At 39.5% G+C, this 26,717-nt stretch overlaps 1 protein-coding gene across 11 annotated transcripts in view; it reads left to right on the top strand.

Moving 5' to 3' along the window:
- LOC102293637 (transcription factor 4) overlaps positions 1 to 25,339 on the top strand; it is a 264,311-nt gene extending 238,972 nt beyond the window's left edge. For 6 of the 11 annotated variants that reach the window (XM_042220594.1, XM_014333384.2, XM_014333381.2 and 3 more), the window contains 5 exons: positions 7,541 to 7,679; positions 11,883 to 12,048; positions 14,971 to 15,200; positions 16,058 to 16,205; positions 19,249 to 25,339. In XM_042220594.1, coding sequence (XP_042076528.1) covers positions 7,541 to 7,679; positions 11,883 to 12,048; positions 14,971 to 15,200; positions 16,058 to 16,205; positions 19,249 to 19,297 — 732 coding nt within the window. In that variant the 3' untranslated portion in view covers positions 19,298 to 25,339. Of the gene's footprint in view, positions 1 to 7,540; positions 7,680 to 11,882; positions 12,049 to 14,970; positions 15,201 to 16,057; positions 16,240 to 19,248 lie in introns of all 11 variants that reach the window. The other 5 variants (XM_014333382.2, XM_014333385.2, XM_005921664.3 and 2 more) reach the window with 3 other exon arrangements.
- The last annotated feature ends 1,378 nt before the right edge of the window (positions 25,340 to 26,717 follow it).

The raw sequence follows: 26,717 nt of genomic DNA, 5'->3' as shown, positions 1-26,717 counted from the left end.
TTAATTATTATGGACATCTTTGCAAAAAGTAGCTGCTGTCCTAGATTCAGATCTGAAAATCTTACATACATGTAGCTAAATACACTGAATCTATTAAAGAAGCAGTGCATGTCAACAGTGCATATAACGTAAAGAAAGTTACATTCAAAAAGTTAAAGGGTGAAAGCTGCAAAGCTGCACTTTTAGATTTAAACACAGTAACTGTTAAATGTTTACACAAATTTTTCTTTGTAATTTATCTGTTGGTATCTTAAAGGTAAAGTACTTAAGACTACAAGTAAAAAGTTGGGTTATTTTTTAAACAGAAATAACAGATCATCCTGATGGAATTTGCTCCAAAAGAGGAAAAAATAACAAGAACAACATTTTTCCACATGACATAATTCCATTTCTGTCCACCTATTTTCCTCTGTTTCATGTCTTATATTTAAACGGCATTTTAAGTGACAAGGAGTCTGTCGTCCTTCACTCCATTAATTAAATGGAAATTGGGGAAAAAATGCATACATGTCACACCACTGGAAAATGTCACTGTAGTTTCCCCTGCTGGACAGGCTGCTCATTACACTGTGTGCGTGTGTGTGTGTGTGTGTGTGTGTTTGTGTCGTGTGTGGTTTGTGTGTGTGTGTGTGTGTGTGTGTGTGTGTGTGTGTGTGCAATGTGTGTGTGTTGTGATGTGTGTGTGTGTGTCTTGGGTGTGTCTGTGTAGTGTGCACAGAGGAAAGGCTGTGTTCAATGTTCCAGTATGTGTAGCAGTGTGTGCGCTTGTTCAAGTTTATTTACAGTTTCATTAGCAAATGTGTATCACAGCTACAGAAGAGTGTTGCATTGTAACCGAGTGGTTTACTTTTGGGTCTCACAGTGATTTAGCATGTCTTTAAAAACACGTCACAGAGGTGTGAGGGTTTTTCTTTTTTCTTATATTTACTGGAAGATGTTTCCTCGTTTTCTGTTTTTGCTTTTTTTCCACTTTTATCATAAAGAAGCAACAAATGAAGAGATTTCCTTTGAATGTTTTTTTAGCTTTAGGTTAACCAAGTAGTTCAGTCACTAAAATCTAACAAAACACGACTGTAACAAAAATAACATAAGAGGACGCAGTTACCAACATGCTAAGGTTGGGACACCACACTGGACACCCTGCTTTATGTTATCTCCTCTCCTGCTCTGTGCTCTGAATTTTATCTTGCAGAGTTGGTTTTCTTTTTGCTTTTCAACAATAATTGAAAATGACAAATGGAAATTGCAGGAATCCAACTAATGCAGGGTGAAATATTACAATTTACAGAGATGCAAAGTTTATTTTCCTTCTCTCGGATTTGTGACCGCAGCAGCAGGGGCAGACTTCTCCCTCCTGTTTACGACTGCATGAGAAATGTGTGTCATCCCGTGACCCAGAAATTCTCCTCTTTCTCTTCTCCTTCATCTTCCTGCGCAATCATTGGATTCGCACACTCATTTTAAAAGAGTGCACTGATCCCACTGATCAGTAGCATTGCAGATGACAGGTACTCAGCACCTTTGCCTTTATGTTTGTCTCTGACTCTGCTTGGTTCATTGCAAGAACATTTATACAGTACATAAAATAATGGAATTAATGTTGTTGGAACAGGGATAAAATCAGATAAGATTATTTTAGGATGACATTAAAACAAATTTTTCCAATATCCTTATATTGTTACTAATGTAGAATTTTTACACTGTAATTCTTTGCCTAAAGGTTTGCCGAACAAACCCTTTTAGCCCTTATTAGGTGCGATGGAAATGTGTTGCATACCAATGATTGTCAAATAGTTAAACGGAAACAAACGTACACATGCCTGTCAGACTGAGACATTATCCATCAGCTTATTGTTTGATTTTTATTTAATTTTTTTATAAATCTGGGAACTTTTTAAACTTGAACCTCTTAACATTCACCAGCCTGGGTATGACAAAGTCTGCTACTGTATTTCCTTCAGCAGTACCGTCTGAATGCCTAACCACAAAGCCTCACGCAGTGTAAACCAGCAGTAGTTCCTTAGTATCTACCAAAAGCTCTTAGGTAGGTATTCGGGAGTCTGGGTTTCTGTTAAAATATATGAAACAGGATGTTGACTGATCTATCCACCCCGGCCTCCTCCTGCACAAGCGTTGTGGCTTTAGCAGCTGCAGTGGTTGCTTAGCTTGTACACAGCGAGAGAAGCAGAGACTTATGGAGGCACTGTTTACTTTTTTAGTTCATATAAAAGTTTAGGGATCACTGGGATAAAGGATGAGAGACTGGCCGTTGAGCCACTTGTGCCCTCTGGTCACTAGGGAAAAATATGTATTTCCCAGTTGGTTACCGAATGGTTCCTGCTGTTGCTGGGAAAAATCTGCTTCAAAGAGTGAGATCCACCAGAAACTTTTTTGTGATTGCTTTGGTTGCTAACACATTGCCACAGTCACCTGTAGTTGTCTAGAGACATTTGGAGGTTTTTCAGTGTAGCTGCAGCACTGTAAACCTCTTTTTGATTAATTTTACCTAGCTGCTACCAGCAACTGTTTGCCAGCTGGTTAAGGACCACATTTTTCCCTAGTGACGTGTGGTTGACAGAATGTTGCCAACCAGTCTCTAGGCCTGTGTCACTGGGCCCTGAGGGGAAGTTGGTTATTTAAATCAGCGGTCTTCAACCTTTTTTGCGCCACGGACCGGTTTATGCTCAACAATATTTTCATGGACCGGCCTTTAAGGTGTTGCGGATAAATACAACAAAATAAAACTAGTACCGGTACCGAAGAAAAGAAGATTTATTCATAACACACGTGAAAAGACCCAGGAAAACAGAGTTAACGATAAAAACGATAACAAAATAACGCTGAAAACCGATAAAAACCCTGAAAACCATACATTTCACACCTGAGCCTCAACACTCGCGGCCCGGTACCAAACGACTCACAGACCGGTACCGGTCCGAGGCCCGGGGGTTGGGGACTGCTGATTTAAATCATATTCATTACATTTATAATGACTTCTCTTCTTCAAGGCAGCCATTCTTTATTAGTTATAGTCAATCAGAATTAAACCTACAGAGGTATATTTTTCTATTTTTATGTTTAATCAAAGTTGCATTATCATGTGAAAACTGGAAAATTAATTTTGTCTGTTACGAAGTTGTTGTGACATGTTAATGAATTCGTGACTGTTTTTAAAAGTCTCCCTGCTGCATTCAGGGACATTCTGACATCTCCGTTTGTTGAAAAGCTGATATTATATTTAAACCTGAAGAATGGTGCCTAAGTGGGTGTGGCTGCACCTTGTGGTATCTATCGGGTTTACACCAGCAGCAGATCAGTTTATGTGTAATTTATTTATATTTTTCTCCTCCATCTGTCTCCTCATCTTCTCTCCTCGTTGAACTAAATTAAGGAAGAGACAGGGAAGGCTTGTTGAAATATAAAAGCCCTCCATTAAAAATGTACGAAACCCTCTCCGTTTCTCTCTCTCTGCTGCCATTTTACATTTGGGAATCCAGGCGGTGATGAAAGGCAGAGAACGGAAAAGAAAAGACAGAAAGAAAGACGAGAGGCAAACAATAAATAAGGGAGCAAGCAGACGTATGGACGGATAGGTGGAGGGCGCTCAGTTTGAAACACACACACATGCGCGCACAGAAACACACACCCATGCTGACAAGCCTGTCGACATTTTGTGATATTTGCACGGAGCGAGAGGGGAGTTTGGCATGTGGTGGGCAAGACCTCGCTGTCAGCCAGCTGGATTAACAGGCAGACAGAGGGATTTGGTTTTCAAAACAACCTTATTTACACTATGGTTATCCTAGGATACATAAAAACTGAACTAGTGAAGCACAGCATATAAGACATTTAAAATATATGTCAAAACATACCTTCACCGTTAAGATTTGATCTAGTTAAAAGCTGATTTTCTGAAACTGACAGCAATGTGTAACACCACCTCTAGACCTCATCGTCTTTAAAAGTATTAGAAGCTGAAGGAAAAAGTGTGATGTCATTGGGTACTTATTTAAAAGGGAAAAACAATAAAAATACATTTGTGTTGCTCTGTCATCTGCACAATCCATATACACTGTTTCCCCAACTGTAGCCTTCAAACATGCACTAAAATAAATAATTTTTCTAGATAATCCCCAGCAGATATTAACTGGTCTTTCCCCAGTAAGAAGCCTATGTGACGTCAGATTGTGCTGATACGCGAAAATCAAAGTTAATTGTCTGGTAAATTTTTCTCTAGCAAGTGGGGATCATATGTCCTTCTTCCTGCACCTCAGGCACCTTCCTCACCTAAACCACATGGAGCACGTCCAGGAGTGCAATGCCGTTTAAAGCAGTCCCTGCCATGTGCTGCATGTGGAAAATGTCCTGACTTGTCCTCAAATTGTCACAGAGTAAATTTGTGAAAACAGCTTCTGTTGGACTTAAGTAAATGTTTGCACTAGCGTGCATGTCCAGATTTCATAGGGCAATAAACTCCAGATTGCACCGATGCATCCGCCAGTGTTTGAGTGATTTCTAAAGCTCTGTATGCATGTATATGTGAATGGATGACTAGAAAAGCAACACATAACATGATGTCTATTTACCAATGCAGCATCCGGGATTTCCTAGCTGGATGTGCTTTCTACTTTCCAAGTTGGAATCCTGGTCCTGCTTTTATTTTGAGTGTCATGTGTTTTTTACGCTAATACCAACTGAAGCACACGGTGCAGCAACTGATCATAAAGACTTTTAGGAGCGCCGATTTCACGGTGCATATATGTTCTTACAGAAGTTGAAGAATCACATAACCTGCAGTTTAGTGACACAAGAAGGAACCTGCTGGGGCCAGCTGATGCTGAGCTTATCAGCAGCTCAGAGTTTTGTATGGGGGGATTTTACACATCAAAGTTCATTTCCTGGTCTTAGCAAGGAATGCATATGTGAAAAAACGTGTAAATCCCTGAGCAAGCGGCATGATAAATTGCCTAAAGTGACTTCACTTTCAGTCGGTGTCTTTGGAAAAGTTTTCAGAAATTTGCTCACCAGACTTCTGCAGCCTGCTCTTCATCTCAGCCTGAGACCAGCGAATCAACGCTTCATTAGCTGCTGCTAGCAACACCCCAGAAAAAGTCTTATATAATTCATTCAACCTTTATATATGTAGTATGGCCCAGTGATATCAAGTTTACCACCTTTGCATGGGTGCCCTGTGCACAGAGGACTATTAAAACACATGCATTTAGGGAAACATTAAAACTATTAAACTGCAACGAAAGTATACAAATAAAATGGATGAAGGATGAGAACAAGCCAGGTGAGAATGGTTGCTTCATTTAAACCCCTCATTATGGAATCAGGCCAAGTCAATATTAAATTTATAAACCACTACATAAGAAGGTGGACCTGAACCACTAATACATACATCTAGACTGCAGATGACATCAGCCAAATGGATACGTCACTGGTTGCTGATTGGTCAGGGTAACATATCCACTCCCAAAACACCACAAACACTTTGTCAGGCTGAGGGAACGAATAAAATAGCAGCACGGAATAGGCTCATTATAACAGTGTGTCTATGCAAAGTTTGAGCTGCCATTCAGCTTTGATTGGTGTGTAAGGTCTGTACCCGACATTCATATCGGACTGTTTTACAGCATACCCATCATCATAATTCATATTTATCAACTGCCCCGCTGAAATGTTCAAAGTAAAACAAAGCTCAGGGAAGGGAGGGTGAGAAAGAGACCAGAACCACAGGATGCCATGAGAAAGCTGGCATCACACACAAACAAGCCCGCACACACACGCACACACACACTTAAAAAAAAAAACCAATCTCGTGCCAAAACAGTGAGTCCCTGCTGGAAGCTACTTGGTGCTCTGGGAATTAGAAATCCCACAATTAAACATATGGGCATTAAGATAATTGTCAGTTGTTGTGCTGTCATGTGTGTGTGCATGTACATGTGTGTGTGTGGTAGACAGATGGATAGGATTCAGCAAAGAACACACATACACACACGCACCCATACAGTATTTCCCTGAAATCCACATGAAAAACAAGGAGACACAATTTGGAGCCAAAAAAAGAAGAAACTGTAAATATACATGTCAGACATGGAGATATGAACCTGTACTGAAACACACAATCACACACGAACACACACACTTGTGAAAACAGGGAGTCTGGAAAATTGGAAAAATGGAAAATTAATAATAAAAAAAAAACACTGATGGGAATGATGCATGTGAGATTGGAAAGATAGGAGCGATGGGGATCTTCAGTGTATTAGAAGGGTGAGGTTGCCCTCAACAGGGCAAAGACAAAACTACAACATCTCAGGGAAGAAAGGAAGGAAGAGTTCATTACAATTTACAGTGTTTGTTTCATGAAAAGTGAAATGATACCATAAAATTCCTAATATAAACAGACAATAGAAATGAAGTAAGTACTCTAATTAGTAATAAATTAAAGTAATAAAAGTATTTTCCCAAATCTTATCCCATTACCTCGGTGGGTTGTCCATGACCTGGAGGATTTTAAGAGGGTAAATGAAATTCATACATTTGCTTCATATAAATATCCATACTAAAGGATTTTTAAAACTCTTGTTAGAAACTGATAAAAACTCAGCTTAAAATAAAGAAATTAGTGTGTGGACTAGTGCTTACTGACTTTCAAGTGATATGTCGTAATGTTTAGTATTTTTCTTATGGTCAGAAAGTCATGCAAAATAACCAAAGCCATCAGCGAACTGATCTGATTAAAAGGATATTGCCTGTGTAACAAAACCACAGAAATCCATTGTTGTCCAAAAACTATTGAAAACACATCAGTGTTGCAGATGTTGCACTTGGTGACATGTTCCTTATTATAATGAACACACACATGGACTCAACATAAGCCATCCTGCTGCCAAATTCAACAGGGTGTGCTAATCCGCCTTTAGAAGTAGTCCCCAGTTAAAATGCTATATAACCTTGTATGATTAACCTGTTTAAAAACTACAGAGTGGTTTTTTGTTGTCTGTGGGGCTCTTTTCTCCTTTCTCTGTCTCCTCACCCCTCAACTGGTTGAGGTAGATGGCTGATCCTGGTTCAGTAGGAGGTCTCATCATGTTAAGAGACTTCTTCCTTTCCACGGTTGCCAAGTGCTTGCTCATAGGAAAGACGGTCTCTCTTTAATATTATAGTCGTTACCTTTCAATGTGAAGTGGCTGAAGGCAAGTGTTTTTTAAAGTGGCAGTGTATAACTTAAATTTAATTAATTAAAGTGACAGACATATATATCGTTGTTTTTAATCAAGGTCAAACTCCTTTAAATTCAGAAGGCTCATGAGATCAAAACCCTGCTGGTAAAGAAAACCTCCACAGAAATGACAAAAGTTAAGACATTCTACGAAAGAACCTGGAGAACATCAGAGTAGACCAATGCTCAGATTACATCTGGACTTAGAAACTGGAAGATGCTTTGTTTTGCAGTCCTGACTGTAGACAGAATCAGAGCAGCTGTTCGTTGAAACTCTCCCTCACGCCTTTCCTCTCTATTCTCCAGGTGGGCTCTCACAGAGAAGACGGCAGCAGTGTGGGCGGTTTGCGTGGAGGACATTCGATGGGGGGTCAGGTGCCGGTGCCTCAGCTGCCGGTTCAGTCAGCCACCTCGCCGGACCTCAGCCAGCCTGACCCGTACCGTGGTGAGACCCTGCACACTCATAGATAAATTACAAAAACGCTGCATCTGCCAGTGTCCCCAGATGAATGTTCCCTGGCTCACACTGAAGCATAAACCTTTTTCTCAACATCAAGTGTTTATATGGAAAAAAATCGCTTCGATTCAAACGTACGCAGAAGAAAGAAAGAAAGTACTGGTATTCTCGGCTGTGTCTTTCTTTTTACCAGATGTTTCGTTTCATAAATAAGAACAATGTCCAGATAAAGAAACAAAGATGCAGCAGTGATGGACAAACAGTACCAACATCTGCCACTGCTTCGTGTAGGCAGAGGAATCTCACATCAAGGGTTTGTTCATGTGCAAGCACAAGAAAGGAGTGTTTCTGGACCTGTATGATGATAATAAAAAAGTAAGCAAAGACAATGGACAAACATGATTTAAAACAATACAACGATCCAAGAAAGAGTAAAGGCAGCATCTCTCAAGTAGATCATAATTAGTAGGAAGGAGGAGGAGAAGAAATTGTCCAAAAAAGAAGAAGTAGTAAACAAACAGAAGAGAAAAAATAGGAGGTCTGGAAGTTAATCCCAACACAAGACAACCTAAAAAAGTGCAACCAGAAAACATACAGAAAAAGAAACTGGAGATAAAATGGAGGAAGAGAAAACTGGGAAAACTTTACCTGGTTCAGGTTCAGAATTTCATCGCCCAAGCAGGCTAAACAAATACACCGTGTGTGTGATATGAATATGCAGGACGGAAATGTGTATATGAGTGCGCTGTGTAGCAAATTAGCCCTGTGCTCAATTTTAAAGGCTGAAAATGACTCTGCTGGCAGCAAAGTTCAGCCAGCGCCGACCACAGCCAAGTGTGTAATGAGGTGAGAGGGAGAAAACACACATACACACACTCTGGCAGAAGAAGAAGAAGCTATTACTCCTTACTTCTGCATCCGTTCATAACTCATACACACACACAGGGCTGAGGGTGTGTGGAGGCTGTAAATAAAGGCTATTAAAATGGATTTGGCAGCAAGCGCACAATTATAGTGGCAGACCTGTGGCTTCCTCCTCTGTCTTCTTCTCAACTTCAAAACAATTATTAACTTTAATAGTTATGTTATATACAATATTGATGGTATATTGCGCTCATACTTATGCAATATTTATGGTATTAGCTCAACAAACTGGGTAATGTTATTTCAGTGTATAACATGTGCTGATACGTGGATTTCTATATTATTAATATAATTTTAATAGTCAGTTCTCCCAAATTAAACACGGCTTTTAAACAAACATAATCCATTTGGTGCAGAGTCATCCACAGTCTGGTCCACTCAACCAAAAGGACACATTTGGAAAATAAGGATTTATGTCAGTCTTTGCAGTTGTGATTCAGAGTTTTAAACATGTCATGCATCACAGTCATTATTTATTTAAGCCATGAGGTTGCACCTATAGGCCTGCAAAATGCGAACAGAACAGTGTCGCCTGGTTCTCTGAAGCTTACATGCAACAGCCTGTGTTCATAATGTTTCATATTCACATTTGCTATATAGTTTTACAGCCAAATAAAGTTTCTATTGTCAATAAACACGAGTATGAAACATTTACTAAAGCACAGCCCATAAAAACTACATATTAACAGTTACAACTTAAGTGCAGAGAAACTTCAAACATGAGCTGCTGCTCTGCATTTCTAAAATCCTGATTAAATTAGGCAGTTTTGTCTAGCAAAAAAACAGCACAAGCATAAGTTACGTACAAATACTGTACTGCAATATCACATATATTTATGTGAAATTACTCATTAGAAAGAATGTTGGAAGTAACTGAATGTTTGTTTCCTGTCCTACAATCATTTATATCTATGTCAGCTGCCCTAAGATCACCAGAACACACTGATAATGGTCCTCTCTGTTGCTGTCTAACTGATAATGATAGTAATTTCATTTCAGTTATTTTTTCAAAAATGTGTAACAATAAGTAACAACAGAAATATTTTTTTGACAACATAGAATTGAATTAAACAGGAAAACCACAAATTCATGACCAAAGAGGTGTAGAGTGAAGCCGTAGACTGTTATATCTTCCCTTTTTCCAGAGAATATTCTAAACTAGAACAGTTTTCTAGCTGGATTTTACCAAAACAAAGACCAAAGAAAGTAATAAATGAAGAATTAATAATAACCAATGTTTCAAAAACAGTGATATGAATTGGAGTAGAAGTGGAGAGCGGCACCTTATTGAGAGCTTATGGTGCAGGGCTGGCAACTGTGTTCTATAGAAAGTAGCTTTGATTTGTCCAAAACATTGCTAGATTTGTTGATAAGTACTTAAAAAAACCCACAGTATCAGAAATAATAACTGCAATAATTAAAATAGATAATAGTAGGAGAACACAAAAGAAGTATATACTGGGGTTTGCTATTAAATACTAGGAAATAGCTGTAAGTATATAACAACTTTGGCAAAAAAAACAAACTCTGTTAATGTAGCAGCACATTGTTCACAATAAGAGCCTGCTGGACAAAGGACACTTTGAGGACCTTTAGTCAGTTTCAGATTTCGTTTGTGCGGTGCATTGTGCTGTAGCACTTTGTTAACACCACACAGCTTTCCAGTGTTAACACACGTCAGACTTAACCTCTGCTCACAGCTTTTGAGAACGCCGAGCGGTAAAGGAAGCTAGAACACGAAGGAAGGATGTGAGTAAGACAAAAGAAACAGCCCTGAGAAGAAGCTTTAATTAACATGGAGGTGCGTCCTCGAATTTCGCGTTTGTCTCCGCCGGCGTCACTTTGTGACTGCGTGTTATCAATCAGCCATTCAGAAGCACAAAGTCACTTTTCACAGTTTAACGTCTATTTCGCTGCAGCTATTTATGCACAAACACACAGTCGATTGTATGTAAAGAGACACACACACACAAACACACCAACCAAACACGGGACGTCACTCAAAGCTGCTCACAAAATGCCTCCAGTCAGGCAGACGGGGATTCAAAATGGCCGACAGTTGGCTGGCGTGTGTGTGTGTGTGTGTACAGGGTGAGGGGAACACAGTGCTCGAGTGTTTTGTGTTGACTGAGATGCTGGCAGCGTCCCAGTGACGGATCCATACAGACGTCAAATAAAGACTGCACTGTTCAGCTGAGGAGAGAGACAGTCAGAGAGTAGAGAGGCTGTACGACTGCACCACGACTCTCCAGTGGCGCCATCTTGGAGGTTGACTAGAGAATTAATAGGGTTCAACCAGGACTGATGCTGCATTCATGTCGGAAGCCCGTGAAGACGAGGAACACCATCTGAAATGCTAACCTAAATGAGCTGTTTTTAACCCAACAAGTGAAACCAAATATAGACACAAAGTGTCAGTTTCGTTTTTTTAATCAACATATCAGACATTATACCAGGTTCATCAAACTGTTACATATAGTGTGCACTTGCTCATATCTCCACCTCTACTATAATACCCATCCAGCTCTTGTTACAGTGCTCTGCAAAATATCATGTAAATGCTGTATAATGGTTACACGGCATGTAACCATTACACTTCAAATTTACAGCCGATGCTTCTATTTAAAATTAAACATTTTATCACAAAAGCAGCAGATATCAGAACAGTTTTTTACTTTTTACACACATTTAACGTGATCGTTTTAATCTCCACATGAATGTCAATTCTTTTTAAAACTGAAAACAAACCATGAATGTCAAAATCTGGTAAAAGTATTGACTTTAAACAGGACTGTAAGTACATTTAATTTTATAGGTCCCTGTGTTTTCTTGCTTGTAATAGAAACAGCTCGTTTTCAGCAAATGTTAGTCCCGTGCTGCGGTGGCACCTGGAGTTTATGTTAACGTTAAGCATGTTAAGAAGATGGCTGGTTATTAAAACAAGCCTTACACTTACTTACACTTAAAAAAGGTGGAAGAATCAACGTCTGTGGGTTTAGATTATTATCCTAAAATGAGCTGTAAATAAATAAATGAATAAAATCTTGTCAAGCAAAGAAATGCTATTCCATGCAAGAGATTACCCCTAAAATTATAATTTCATATATCAAAGTTTACTATTCCCTTCACAAACTGGCACATTCTGGCTCTTTCTGGCAACCAATCATTTATTTATTCTGCCAGCTGTATACCTGTGTACCGGGCTCATATGTGTTTACCTGTTTGCACCATTTAACCCCTCCCATCTTCTCATTTCTTCTCCTGCAGCTCTGTCCGGAGGCCTTCAGGGCCAGAGCACCTCCTCCGTCAGCTCGGAGATCAAGTCTGAGGACGAAGGAGACGAGAACCTCCTGCAGGACTCGAAGCCCCTGGACACCAAGAAAGAGGACCCCGACAGCAAGGAGCTCAAATCTATTGAGAGGTCAAGATCTAGGTAACCCCGCCAACCTCTTAGGCGTTCGCTTCCATCAAAACCCTCAGCTGGGCTGGGACACGCATTTTCCCAAAACACCTCAGCGCTCGGAGACCTCTCTGGTTCCTGTGTCATTGATAAAGAGCAAGACAAAAATAGAGCATGCTGAAATTATAAACCACAATGTGACCAATATGGGATAAAGCAGAAGTAATAAAATGCTCAAATAGCAGGTTTCAAGGTGGAAAAAACTAGCTAGATACATGAAAAATCAATGTGAAGAATTCTTATTTGTGTTTTATTATATCTTTTTACCTTAAATAATTGACTTCCCCTAAATATTTACTTAATTTAAAGTATTTTTGTCACTTTTTGGAAAAGGACCACAGAGAAGGACTTAAAGCTTTGAGTGTTTTGGGAACCAGCCTCTGGACTTTGATGAAGTGACCAAGTGTGTTGAGAAGCAGCTAAATATTTCAGTAAACAACGAGACTTTGAGTCCGTGTTCACCTGGCATCTCCCTTTTTAACTGAGCGGCTGGTTAAGTTACGGCGCTGTTGAGGGAGGAGCAGAGGTTCCTGGTGGACATGCAGCTCCTGTTTGATCCCGTCAGTCTCTCCATGGTCTTGAGCCTGGTTTTAACTGTTTCTCACACACCAGAGTAGAGCCAGCAGTCAATATTCTCAAAGAAGTGTTGTCTCGCTGTGTCAGGGTCGGGAAATCAACTGCAATGAAAACACTTATGGATATTCTTGCTGTTGGCGAGAAAGCTTAATGTTTTAAAGGTGTGAAACCTACTCATTATGGATGTAAACACTTAAGCAAGCAAAATATGAAGCGATAGAAAGTGTTGTTGTTTTTTCCCGTCCTGGATACAGTGGAGCAGCCTTCAGCCCTCCAAAGATAAACAAAATGTTTATTGTGGTTTCTTCTCACCTGGAGGACAACTCAATCGGAAACATTTGGATCCTAAACCCAGAAATTTGTACATGATGGTGGCGGTCATGTTGATAATTATGAGGTTGATGATACTGAAGGTTTTTGAAGATGAAGATGAGGAACATAATACTTGTTTTTTTTTTTTTTAACTGATGCTTTTTTACAGGGTTTGGGAACATATTGTCATGTGATCCAGCAGGAAAGCACACATTTGTATAACTTCTAACTCAAACTACCATAAAAATAGAATTTCTACCAGCAGGGTTGTGCAGTCCGATTATTCGGTGCATCTTTGCAGAGGAATTGCACGGATTGCCTACTTAAAAAAAACGATATATATATCTGATTGTCTTTCTCGACATAAACTAAGCACTCTTTCTTATTATCTTCTTATAAACTCGCTCACTCTCATGTTGTCAGCAGAATGCAGCATGGCACATGATTAGCAGCAGTGAGTGACCCAGTGTCCTGAAAGGGTTCAAAGTGACAGAAATTGCAGAGATTTGTGAAAACGCCCTTTAGCCCTAAGTTGAAGTGACCAGCTTTGTATCCAGGCAACCATATGCACAACAAATCGCATGATCACAAGAGTTAAAAAAATCTGTGGTAAAAGTTGTTATTATTTTGACTGTTATTGCACCCCAGAAGATTATCAGACACCCCTACTAACCACACCTCTGTGTCTGTCTCCTCAGCTCATTGAGACTAGCACCTTGTGGATGTTTTCATTATATACCAAACACTCTCAAATTTGACCGTCTGTTTAAGCCACAGATTTTCCCATGTCTACCTGTTGTTGTGCTGTGACACATCAGAGTCACTCCCCGTGTACAGTGTTGCCTGCTTTTTCAGTCCCTGAAGGGAAACTCAAACTTTATTCAGTTTGTATTTAAGATGCGAGTTGTTTCTAGCCTAACAAACCTGACTTATAGATATTTTTCAAAGGTAAGAACGCTTAAACAATCACGAGGATGCTAAGAGACTTGTTAGTCTCATAACCACTGCAGAGATCAAGTAATAAGGCAGTTTTGTTTTACTGTTAACCACCAAATAAACTAGCTTAGCTAGTGACAGCCAGTTAGAAAATATCCAGGCCTGGAATATTCCAGGCTTTGATAATATATACATTGTATGTTATGTATCTAGTTATTCTGGATTGATTCTAGATACATAAAACATCTTGAAGACTAAAAGAGCCTTCATTGTCACTCTGTTGAAGAGATGCTGTATATTTCAACTTTGAACAAACAGTGTTACAATACTGTAGTATACAGTGTGTGCTTTAAAACACAAATACCTTCTGATGAGTTACCAAAAGTGATATGGAAGTAGCATGACCAGATGATCCCAGTGCTGAGTGGGAGAGTTAATCAAGTTAGTGCTGCTGTGCAAACAGCAGTCTGTGTGCATGCTGCTGAAGAAAGTCTCTCCCACCAGCACTGCATCAGATTGATTTCTGTTATTACTGTGATGCAGTGAGCCACTATTATTAGCTTTTTATGTTTTTATGTCTTTTTATGTCTAAGCATTTCACTGCATATCGTACTGTGTATGACTGTGTACGACTGTGTACGTGACAAATAAAATTTGAATTTGAATTACCTAGTGGATTTAAGAGGGCAAGCAAAGTAAACAGAGTTCCATGTCAGCAATTTTTTTTCTGTTTTTTCCATGTTAGTCTTCTTTATTTCAAGAATTATCTTCAAACTGCTTCTTGATGTGACCCCACATCAAGTAGAGAATATGTGACAAAGTAAATAAAAAACAGAGTAGCCCTTGAAACTGCCAGAATGCAGCCCAGCATGGTGTCTGTTCCCAAACCCTGCTGTTGTTGTAACCTTGCTTCTGCAAACCTGCAGCACTGTAGGTTTGTATTAAAACGAGACAGGTATGCAAACACCACCTTCATCTTCAAATCCTCCTTCTCGCTCTCCTCTTCTCCCACCTTCATCCCCTGCTTCTTCTTCCATTTCTCGTCCTTGTCTTCATCGTTGGTCTCTGTAGCAACAATGACGATGAGGACCTGACTCCAGAGCAGAAGATGGAGAGAGAGAGGGAGCGAAGGATGGCCAACAACGCACGGGAGCGTCTTCGTGTCCGCGACATCAACGAGGCGTTCAAGGAGCTGGGCAGGATGGTCCAGCTGCACCTGAAGAGCGACAAACCTCAGACAAAGTTGCTGATCCTGCACCAGGCCGTGGCTGTCATCCTCAGTCTGGAACAACAAGTCCGAGGTTGGTTTCAAGTGAAGCACTGCATTACAGCACGTACATTTGCCTTGTATGTATTTTAGGAAATAGAGTGGTAATAAAATATGGATATAACTTCCAGATCTGAAAAGTGAAGCCAATGAGGAAGTCGTTTAAACCTGTGTTGAAGTGTATTAGAAAACCTGCCCCTAGCTCGCTTGCTCTGTGATCTCAGTAATGACTTTCCTGATGAGTTTATGGTCTCATTGACTGTAATTTAATTTGTATAAAGCAGATAAGAGATTTTCATTTATTCCTGTCACACAACCTGAAAATAAACAAATAAAACTGTCAGTGACCTTGAACCCTCTTCTTAAAAGATATAACTGCTTTCATATATATGTCTTATTCACAACAAATAGCATGAAAAACTACTAACTAACTAGAGGCCTTTTTGGAAAGAAACAACTGAAAACATGCTTGAAAATGCCCGTGTCTGAGAGAACTGTGTTACTTCTTGGTTTAAAAAAAAAAGGCAAAAGAAATATGTTTTAAGCAGTTTACCATGATTGAATTAGGCTTCAACCATATCCCAGTTACAAATATAAGGTTTCTAAAAAAAAATCCCTGAGATATCCAGATGTTTCCGTCAGATAAAAGCACGATTTGATTCTGACTTTAAACCTTGCAGGTTTAGGTGATAACACATATAAATGTAGTGTCCCAGGGTCTCCAGGAGAGGGCAGTAGTAGCACCTGTTGATTGTGTTCTTCTAGACCATAGTTTTGGGTTCTTGCCATCAGTCTGTGGGGATCGATGAATCCAGCTGAAGGAGAAACCTCACTGAGTAACGGACATAAGAGAAAACACCTGAAAACCATTCTCTGTCTCCTTCTGTCCAGAGCGAAACCTGAACCCAAAGGCGGCCTGTCTGAAGCGCCGCGAGGAGGAGAAGGTCACCGTGACATCAGACGGGACTCCCCTCTCACTGGCCGCAGCGCACCACTCCGCCGCCGCCATGGGTGATGGGCCGAACCCCATGGGACAAATGTAAAACGCAGCAACATCTCCTCCCCCCTGAATGGTCAGAAGATTTCACTTATAAACTAATCTGCTGTTGTACCTTTAACTCAAACCAGAGAATCAGTCATTCAAAAAAACAGTGCAAAAATATAATTGAAAGAATCTCATCACAAATCACAAGCAGAAAAAACATGCATGCAGTGACGATAAAGTAGTGTGAAGTCAATTTTTGTGTTTTGGCTTTTAGTTAATAAATTGGAAGTTTCTGTTTTTAGGGCTGTCTCCACGCATGGCAAGTTATAATTTGTTCATCACATGCCTGCCATTCCTTCATGTGCTGTCTGTGTACTTTTTAACTATTTCAAGCATTACAATACAACATGAGAAATCTCTTTGTCCTCACACCACAACTAGAAATATAACATTAGTTTTAATGGGATCTGCTGGTTTCCCAGAATAAAAGCTGTAAAATCTAATATGTCCACACTGAATCATCGATTTAATCACTCGATTTTATGAGCTTGAATTTAAAAACAAAACAATGAGGCTGAGATTGAAATAAATTGGTTCCTGAACTGCGCTCACATATTTTTTATATTTTGGTTTTTATATTATTAATTTTCAGATGGCAAAAAGCAGAATTGTTGTTTAAAAGGTTACAACTTACACAGACAGCATGTGAATCAAATCTCCCATTATTTGACTGAATTTGAAGAACAGAGCATATTTAGGCTGACTAAAAACAGAAGCCAAGCACATGAGAGAGTTTCTGTCTGGTCTGGGTACACATTAACAACAGATTGGCAGTAAGTGCGATTTTTAATGTGTGATTGTGTGTTTGTCACTGTTTTTGAATTGGACTTGTGTCGTACAGTCACATTGCTTTTGTGTTTGCATGTTTTAATGTGTAAGTGAGCTTCTTTACTGAAGTTCTGTAGCCTTGAAGTAGTAAAGGTGTTTGATGAGGAGGAGGCGTCACCTAAGACAAAACCACAGTTTCTCTGCAAAAAATTTGCAGTGAAGGAAATAAAATAACACCTTCACGGAATTATTTATACACTTCACCTTCTTAGCACAATCATGACTCTGGTAACTTTAAGTGGGATGAACCAGATGCACCAAAACATTTATGTGTATTATTGTCAGTGTATAGTATCTATCGTTGAATATAGTAGGCTAAGAATACTTGCATGAATATATTAAACTCTGACTTCCTCCTTGTTTTACATTTCTGATCATTAACTATGAGTTGAGCTCCTTTGGCCTCTGTTTATTCCCAGTAAACTTTCCAATAAACTATGTAAAGAAAATGTATAATAACGTATTTATGAACTGGAAACTTGTTTCTATTAATTAAACTCTGACATCCAGAAGTCAGTGTATAAATTCTATAAAAATTCCCCTCTTTGAGTGACATCTGTAAGTTTTCAAACATTTGTTGCTGCTCGGCAATAACTAAGAGCCTTGGACATTGGACTTGCTATTGTCATTCAGATTCAGATAGGCTCAGGAAAATTGCACAAAAGCTATCTGGCAAAAAGCTTTTCCCACAGAATCAAATACTGCTGTTCTCTCCAATATTGCTACCACTGCAAGATTATGCACATTGTTTCCATTAGCACCTGTGCCTTGAAGCGGCAGTTGCCTTTAAAAGAGTGATCTGAGAGGTCTGCAGTAGGAGGTTTGATAGGAGGTGGATAAATTTCTCAGTCAGGAGGATAAAGTTCACATTTTATGCACGTTCATTTCCGTTTGAACTGCTTTTTACTTTCGCTTACTTCTTAGTAGATACCAAAATTACCTGGTTAGGTTAATAAAAATTCAACTTTGAGAGCATTAACCCTTCGCACTGAAAGACTGCACTTTGCCATTGGGCTTAATGCCACGTGGCTATCGTGGCTCAAGAGTTGGCAGTTCGTCTTTTAATGAAGGTTGCTGGTTTGAGCCCTGGCTCGGACAGTCTCGGTCGTTGTGTCCTTGGGCAAGACACTTCACACGTTGCCTACTGGTGGTGGTCAGAGGGCCCGGTGGCGCCAGTGTCCGGCAGCTTCGCCTCTGTCAGAAGTGCCCCGGGGCAGCTGTGGCTACAATGTAGCTGCCATCACCGGTGTGTGAATGTGTGGATGACTGAATGTAGCGTAAAGCGCTTTGGGGTCCTTAGGGACTAAGTAAAGCGCTATACAAATACAAGTCATTTACCATTTAATAACACTGTCACGGTTCTGGGTCCGTTGGACCCAGTATTTTGAGTTTATTATGTTTTGGTTTATTTCTGCTTCATGGATTGTTTTCTTCTCGTAGTGATGATGATGATTATTATTAGTTCCTTGTTTCTGTTTATCCGTGCTTAAGGATTTGTTCTCAGTTATATCTCACGTTTAGTTTAGTTCAGATTCCATGTGTCATTCTGTCTGTCTCTCAGTGTAAAGTCTGCATGCTTGTTTAGTAATTCATGTTTCCTGTTTTATTGTGAAAGTCTTTGTCTTATGTTAGTGTGTGCAGCTTAGCTCCCCCGTCTCGTTAGCCCTGATCTCTCCCAGCTGTGTCTCCCTCCTGTTGCCGATTCCCCCGTTACTACCCTGTGTATATAAGCCCTGTGTTTTCCCATGCTCAGTGTCGCGTCGTACCCTCAGAATTATGCCTGTGTGTCCTTGGTCACAGTGTTCCATCCTCACTCCATGTTTGTTTTCTCTGCCAGCAATAAAGCTGAGGTTTTTTGAGTTTCAATTCCATGTTCGAGTCCTGCATTTGGATCCTCATCTTTGCCTGCCCGCACACAGAGCCCTGACAAACACACAGTATGTGTTGGAAGTCATCCCAGTCTCACTAGTACCATCAGTTTGTTGAATCATGGTACTTGCACCTGATTCATAGCTTTAAGGTTGCAGCAGCTTTGACAAAACTGCAATATTTGACATCCTGGGAATAAAAATTTCTAGGTGGTTCAGAATGAATCATATTAGTCATAATCATCAAAATATGTACTTTTACTAAAAGTAGTATTCTCTGGTCTTTCCTCTGATATTAGTATCGGCTTATTTGTCTGTTTTTTCCTTCATTGTTTCTCCAGGTCCAAGGTGCCAGAGTTCATCAAGATGATGAGTGACCACTTCCTCTGAAGGCATTTCCATGACAACCTGGCAATCGATCAAAACTGTTGTTGCTTCAGCCTGACCAATCAGTTTCTCTGGAACCCTAACCTGACCAATCAGATCAGCCTTTTTCTCTCCTCTCGTCTGTCGTCTCTGACCCTCCTCTTTGTCATCGTCTCCTTCTTCTATCAAGAACACAAACTGCAGAGTCACGTTAGTTGCTTTCGTCACTTTGCATCTCCAGCTGAAGTGAACTGAATGCTTCTTTGCGGAGACCTAAAAAAATGCCGCTGTGACATGGCTGCTATGAAGCGGCAGCTTTTGACACAAAGTGACAGCAATGGACAAGTCTTTGGAATCACACCATCGAAGAAACTTCTTCTTGTGCTACATGTTTTATCAGCATTCCCAGTTTTAAAGAACAAAAGGGTTCTATATAAATATATATAGTATATATATATATATATAATTATATATATATATATATGAGAAAAGGAAAAAATAATAAAAAATTTATACTGCACGCGGGCAGTGAGGAGGGAAGGGGTTGGGGAGGGATGTTCAGAATGACACAAAACATATCACAAAGTGTTTAAAGAGATTTTTTGTAACAAAAGCAACATTGCGCAGCTGTTGTTGAATGCAGCTCCAGCGCATCTCTGACTGAATGGCAATCTAACGCCACACTGTGGATGAAGCTGTGCCTGATCTCCTCTTGGATGCAAACCAGTCAGATAGATACACACGGAGAAACAAAGGAAACAAAACTAAGAAATGAACACAGGCTGCATACTCAGACACAAACAGTAAGCAAATTTCCAACTATAAATCAAAATGAAGAAAACATTAGGGCACCAAATGTGTTGCAATCATGCAGCTTTTCAGAGGTGCTTGAATTGCTGACTGATTTGAATGAAAACTTTTGCCAATGCTTGACTATCAGAGGCATCTAGAAAGAAGCAGGGCCAACAAGAAGTTACGACTTCTTCCCTTTCTAATGCATTCCCTTACAAAGTGCAAACATTTGCATTGTCAGTGTAAAAGAACCTGAACAGTAGTGCTCCTTGCTGGTGCACACATTGAGTTTTTGGAGACTGTAAACTCGTGTAAAGTTATTGTGTGAACACAAATCCAAAAGCCAGGATATTTATACCCAAATGACCCGTGTGTATCTACTGGGAGGAAGAGAGTTCTTAAGGGAATCAATCACTGAATCAGTCAATCAGCGAGTGACTCCAGAGGGACTGGGGAATATTGACGAATTACAATGGATAGACAGAAAAGAAAAATGATGCAGAAATAGGAAAACTGTACTGTTAAATGTGGCAGGAAGGAAAGGCTTTCATGGCATCCTCGTTTTAGATTGTTGTTGTGGGTTCAATTTACAGAAAGAGCTGTAGAGCAAACATTCTGAATCAGTCTTTTGTCAGCTATCCAATGACAAAGTTTGAGAGTGGAATCCAGACTGTTACTGAAATCTAAGGATTGCTGAACAGATGGTTGAGGGGACGGACAGATGACAGGAAAGATTTTTCAATTGACGAAGTGGTTTAGAGCTGGCCTGATCACTGGAGTGAATTCTATTCCATGATTAGCACATTCCCTGAAGGCCTGAACTCTGAGAGTTGGTATGAAGGGGATTAAAAGCTAGAGGGAGAAAAAAGGAAAAGCAGAGAATCCACTGGTTTCAATGACTAATGACGCTGCAGGGGAAGTAAGGGAACAGTCATCAGGGCAAGGGGTGTATAATTCTTTTCAAGGGTGCAAGCAGCAGTTGTGAAACCATTCCCGTGTTTGAGTCATTTGATTCCCTCATTTCCTGATTGATCTTAGCCCTAAATATCTAACCCAGCCTCCAAATTCAGAGAGCTTGAGTAGGGGGGACTTTCCAATTGACACTTGCTGGCTGGGAACAACTCTGTGGCCTTGTGTGCATTTTGGCCTTTCGTCCATAGGCAAAAGTAGTTTTCACAACTTACCTTTTCCTATAAGGATAAAGACGTTAAGAAACTATTTGCAGTGCTGATGTGGTGGATAGGGAAAGCAGAGGTTTTGTGGCTTGTGACGTTAGTGCTTCCAATTGGCGTTTAGGGGTAGCCTGTTGGTTTGGCATGCATTTGACAGTGCTTCAGTTGTGGATGCTATCTTTTAAACAGTGTGGATGGGGTTGGGGGAGGGAGGAGGGGATGACAATGAAAAATTGAGTTGTTTTGCCAGACTTGGTGTTACATTGATTACTGCCAGCATTTTGAATAGCTTTTAGATTAGATCAGGAGGCCTGTTTGAAACAATGACCACCCAGATTCCCTGACTGGACCGGGGAAAACTGCACACCGAAGTAGCAGTTTTAGCACCTGGTCATGTTCCAACATAACAACTCTGTCACAGCACAGTTGGTGCTTCTGCACCAGAGAAACAAATATGAGCCGACTCTGGCTTATATCTGCAACTACCAGAATTAGGAAGGTTTCAGGTTTTACCGGTTTTGTCTTTAGCATTAGCTACAATTAGCTGCACTTAACAGCTTTGAACCTGTTAAGTGCAGCTAATTGCTGCTAATTCCAGTTTGAAAGTCCAACCAATAATATGTTACTTTACTCTGTACTGAAAGTGTGTTCAGTTCTATGCCATGTTTCTTGATTTGATAGTCGTAGATGATAAAAGGAACAGGAAAAATCCTGATGTCGAAGGTTATGACCACCTAAGTGAGAATTGGAATTAGTAGATAAATCAAAGCTACTGAGAATATCTGCAAGAATTGTGGTGTAAGTCTGGAAGTCCCCCTTCACACCAGTTTGAACCACGGTTTGAACCCCTCTAAGTCCAGGCCTATGTTTAATCCCCAGTCCCAGTGCTCTGCTGACCCTAGCCTTATGAGCCCTGAACTAGAGTCTATAGCCCCTCTTCCCAGCCTCTTGCCCCACTTAAGCGGTCCCACAGATGCAATTTGAACATTCACACTTCTACCAATGTGCCTTTTTAGAGTTCATATCATTCGAGTTGCCAGAGGAGGACATTTACCTGGTCTTTTAATAGGATGCAAGCTTAGGGAAACCTGTTCTTAGTCGTTAGGTTCTATGCAGTCAGGTTTTTTACCAGACCTGGGAATTTAAAAAAAGCTAAAAAGGAAAAAAAAAAGTATTTTTTGGATAAAAAAAAAAACCTAAACTGTATTTAATGTACTGTACGCTTATATGTAAGTAGACAGCGTGTTCTGGCTTCAAGCCAATGGGACAGATGCTTGATTTAGCAAGACTACCCCCCATCCCAGTCCTCCCCATCCCCCAAAGTCCTCTATAACTCCAGCCCCACTTTCCTGTTCCGAGCCCCAACCCTGTTTCCATGGTGAACAACGCGTCTCTTCTTGTATTATAGCTTATCAGCTTTTTATCAATATTTGATCGGCTTGTCCATGAGCCAATGTAGTCTTCAGTACAAAGTGTGTGGTTGTATGTTGTTAAACTAATTTTCTTTTTTGTTCCCCCTCCCTCTCTCTTTCTCTCTCTTGCTCTCTTTTATAAGAAGAATCTTTTCTCTTATTACTTTTTTTTGTCTGTTCTGGTTTACATGTCTATTACAGAAAATGTAAAAAACAACAAAAAAAAAAGACAAACACAAAAAAACACAATTCGCTATCTGGCAGCATTGTTAACTGTCGGTGGTCATTTTGACGTGGTTAAAATTCTACCCAATCAACAGGAAGGCACGGAAACTGGAAAAGAATCTATTTGAATAAATCAATCTATATATAAATGTACAAAAAATATATACAATATATAACGAGGGTGCCGTTTTCTGTTATTTTTTTAATTTTCCGTTGCAAAGGGAGTGTTTGCTTGGCAAGGAGTTCTTTTCTCAAAGACTGAACTGGCGGAAGTTGGCGAGGCCCCTCAGTGTTATAAATTTTCAACTGACTTCGTTGTATCCTCCGTTGTTGCCACCCTCTGACTAGTACGGCACCCTGTGCAGGACAAAATGGGACCGGAGTTCCATCAGCTCCATTCACTGCTATCTATCCAAGGCAACAACAACACACAGACATTTGTAAATTGTATGCAACAAAATGGCAAACTTTACCATTATTTTGAAATTGTGTATGTAAAAGTTATATTTTTACATGTAGACTGTTGTTATTTTGTGTTTTAGAAATATGTTGTATTGGTTTTTTTCTTTTGTTAAAAGATGAAAAAGTAAAATTCAGTGTGTGTTGAAAAAATGTGTCACATTGAAAATGTAGTGAGGTCAAAAGTTCAGAAATCAGTTTTTTTTTAATTATTATTTTTCAATATTATGTTTATATCTGTGGGGGGCATTTTTGAGGGTTAGAGGGAGGAATCAGAAATCATGAAAGGGATATGACATTAATTCTCCATGCCTCATGACATTACATTTTTAATTGTATTTTTTCGCAGAGATGTGTGTAAATAGCCATCAGCCATCATTTTCTGTGGGGTGAAGATTTGCCAGTGAGACACGATGATCATGATGATGAACTTGTTTTGACTTTTCAGTGCGGTCGTATTCGTCCGGTTACAGTAGCCAGGTGCCAAGTTTTTGTTTCGATCAGTGGTGCTCTGTACTGTTTGTGGTTTTGGTTGGCAACATCTGAAGTGTAACTCAAACTGTTGTCTCCGCTTGCACCAAGCATCACTTGTATTCGAGCCAATGTTAGTCATTTATTTTGCGCGATTTAAGGAATTTTTTAAAAATTTCTTAAAAAATAAAAATTCAAATTTTTGCAATAACAAAAGAATTGAAAATCTGAAACAAGCGATGATGAAATCTTGACTGAGGTACCCAAAGAGTGTTTACAAATGCACTGATTTTGTCGCCAGGTTGCGAGCCAGCTCTGAATGCTGTGCATTTATTTTCCTTATGATGGCATATAAATGTGGATGGAAAAAAAAGATCCTCAACACCTGATTCAAGATTAACGGGAACATTTTGTTTAGAGATTGGAGCTTTGCTAAAGCTCCGGTTACACAGGGCTAAAGACTTGCTGGCAATTCCCTGGCAACCACAGATCACTAAGAAAAAATGTGTATTCCCCAACCAGTTGAGAGTGGTTGCTCAAGATTTCTTGCATTTGCTAGGGAAAACTGGTTGCAAAGAGCTTTATGGTGTTGCACTGAAAACCTTGTAGTTGCTTTGGTTGCTAGCAGATTACAGTGGTAGTTGTAGTTTACATGATCCACGATGTGGACTCACCAGCTACTTGCCCAATGGTAGTAAAACTGTGGAAAGTGCAATGCAAACAACAGCTATGTGAATTTATAGTCAAAGTTGAGCATTTTGGAAACATAATGTTGGCTGCAGAGGTTAAGCATAACTTTTGCAAGTTTCACTATGATTTGTCCACATCATCCATGCAAATTGCAGACAACCATGACAATCTATTCAGGTCAGTTGAATTTTATTTATATTGCACCAAATCACAACAACAGTTGAGTCAAGGCACTGTGGCGACTGAAGCAATCATAAGGAGTTTTTTTTTGTACAGCGCCCTCTTTGCGATCAATTGTAATTAACAGCTGTCAGCAACCACTTTGCTTATCGACCAGAGGTTGCCAGGTTGCCAACCGGACTTTGAGGCCAGTGTGACTGAGGCCTAATATAAAGAAGCAGGTCATCAGCAAATAATCGTATCAGCTATTTCCCCAAAAAGAACTCAGATGATGTGCAAGGCAGTTTCAGTCATTTGTTTCTAGTGTTTGCCATTGAAATTGAGCTTTTTGTCAGCAGGAAAAGCTACTCAGAATTGGACCTAGGTTAAACACAAGGATTGAATCTGTCAGTGCAAGTGCTACATGTATTTTTTAAGTAATGTTATTTTTGCGATGCTTCATTTCATATTTTCTCTTTGTTGTATAATCAAGTCATCTCCAGAATTACAGTACCTTCATTTTTTGTTACCCCTGGTGTTCTTATTAGCCAAAATGTTAACATTTTTGTTTCTTTTTCCTCCTTGTTGTACATACACACCTCATTTCTTTTTCAGTGACTGTGCCATGAGCTTTGTAATCTGTTACTCTGTACCAGTTTTACTGCAATAATGAGTTGAATTCAAAATGGCCACTCCTGTCCTTTGTTTTTCCAGGAAACTTTTTTCTATTTTCTCACAACTCTAAGGCTAAGCGAGCATTTGGGTATATTCCACAGATGAGCACTTGCCAGGATCAGTAGCACAATAACTTTGGTATATTTATATCATAGAAAAAAGCAGTTTCAAAAGAATTTTAAAAAAATATACTCAACATTTTTCCAGACAACTTCCTGCATAACTTATCATAAATGAAAATAGCAAATGAACAATCAGTTTTTCCACTGCCAGAAAGAGTACGTTTATAATTCCTCACAATATTTATGATAATTTCTTTATGCTGTCTTATCAGTTTCATATACATAAATCAGTGCAGTTGTCTTACTAAAACCACACTAGTATTTTAGCTGGTTGTGTTGTGCTGATGAAGGCACATAAAGGTTATTTCACATTTCAATAGGGCCTATATGAAGAAAAAGAGCGCACAGCCAAGAGATTTTCTAATTTCTGAGACAATCTGAAGTAAATCTGTTTCAGACAGCGATAGTTTAGTGTTCAGTGCTATGAGAAGAAAATCAAAAGATTTCTGTCAATTCCAGATTATTTGCTCATAGTTGAAATCACTGATGTTAAGTGCCAACTAACCATTCCTAGCACACATTTTCACACATATCCAGTAAGAAGATGGTTATCGGTTTTATCCTTGTGCATCCAAAGTGTTACCAGGTGTATGATAGTTATTGTATTTGTACAATAAGTTAGCTCTTTGTACAATGTACAATCAATAATTCTAAAAACCCCTAAATGTATGATCATTTTGATGTCATAGTGTCATCATCTTTTTTTCCATAAGAGTAAAATGTTGCAGAACTAATTTGGAAACAGTCTGATTATTTATCTCCAGCAGTCATCACTCAAAGCTTTTTCGAATGTCACAAGTTACTTTTGTTGAACACAGCTGTCCTCAAGTTGTATTCGATAAGGTTTATGGTACAAAATGACCTATTTGCTTATGTGCCAGGATGCTGAGTGTGTCCTGCAACCTAAAAAAAGCAATCCAGTGCATTTGTTACCGTGAATAATGAACTACAGCTTTAAACATCTTTTAATTCATAGACACTCAAATTACATTTCGGGGGTTTTAATGTATGGAAGTTACCCTCTGAAATAAAGTAACTGTGTAGTGTTAAAATTATTCATACCTACGGAGTTTTGGCTACAGAAAAACATTTTAACCTAGCTTAGCATAAAGAATAGAGTAGCACCATCAAAACTTACACCTTCTACCATTTTAAAGTTAGCTAGCTATCTGGTTACAATTACAGCTGAGTCAGCCAGTGTTTGCTGATAGCAGTCATGACCTTGCTGAAACCTGATGACCTCACTAAACGGACAGGACTTTTGACA

Source organism: Haplochromis burtoni, unplaced genomic scaffold (assembly GCF_018398535.1).
Source record: "Haplochromis burtoni strain Fernald_Lab_line unplaced genomic scaffold, NCSU_Asbu1 Contig_51, whole genome shotgun sequence".
Lineage (NCBI taxonomy): Eukaryota > Metazoa > Chordata > Actinopteri > Cichliformes > Cichlidae > Haplochromis > Haplochromis burtoni.
The sequence above is the reverse complement of the archived record's forward strand: the minus strand, read 5'-3'. Positions and strand labels throughout refer to the sequence as shown.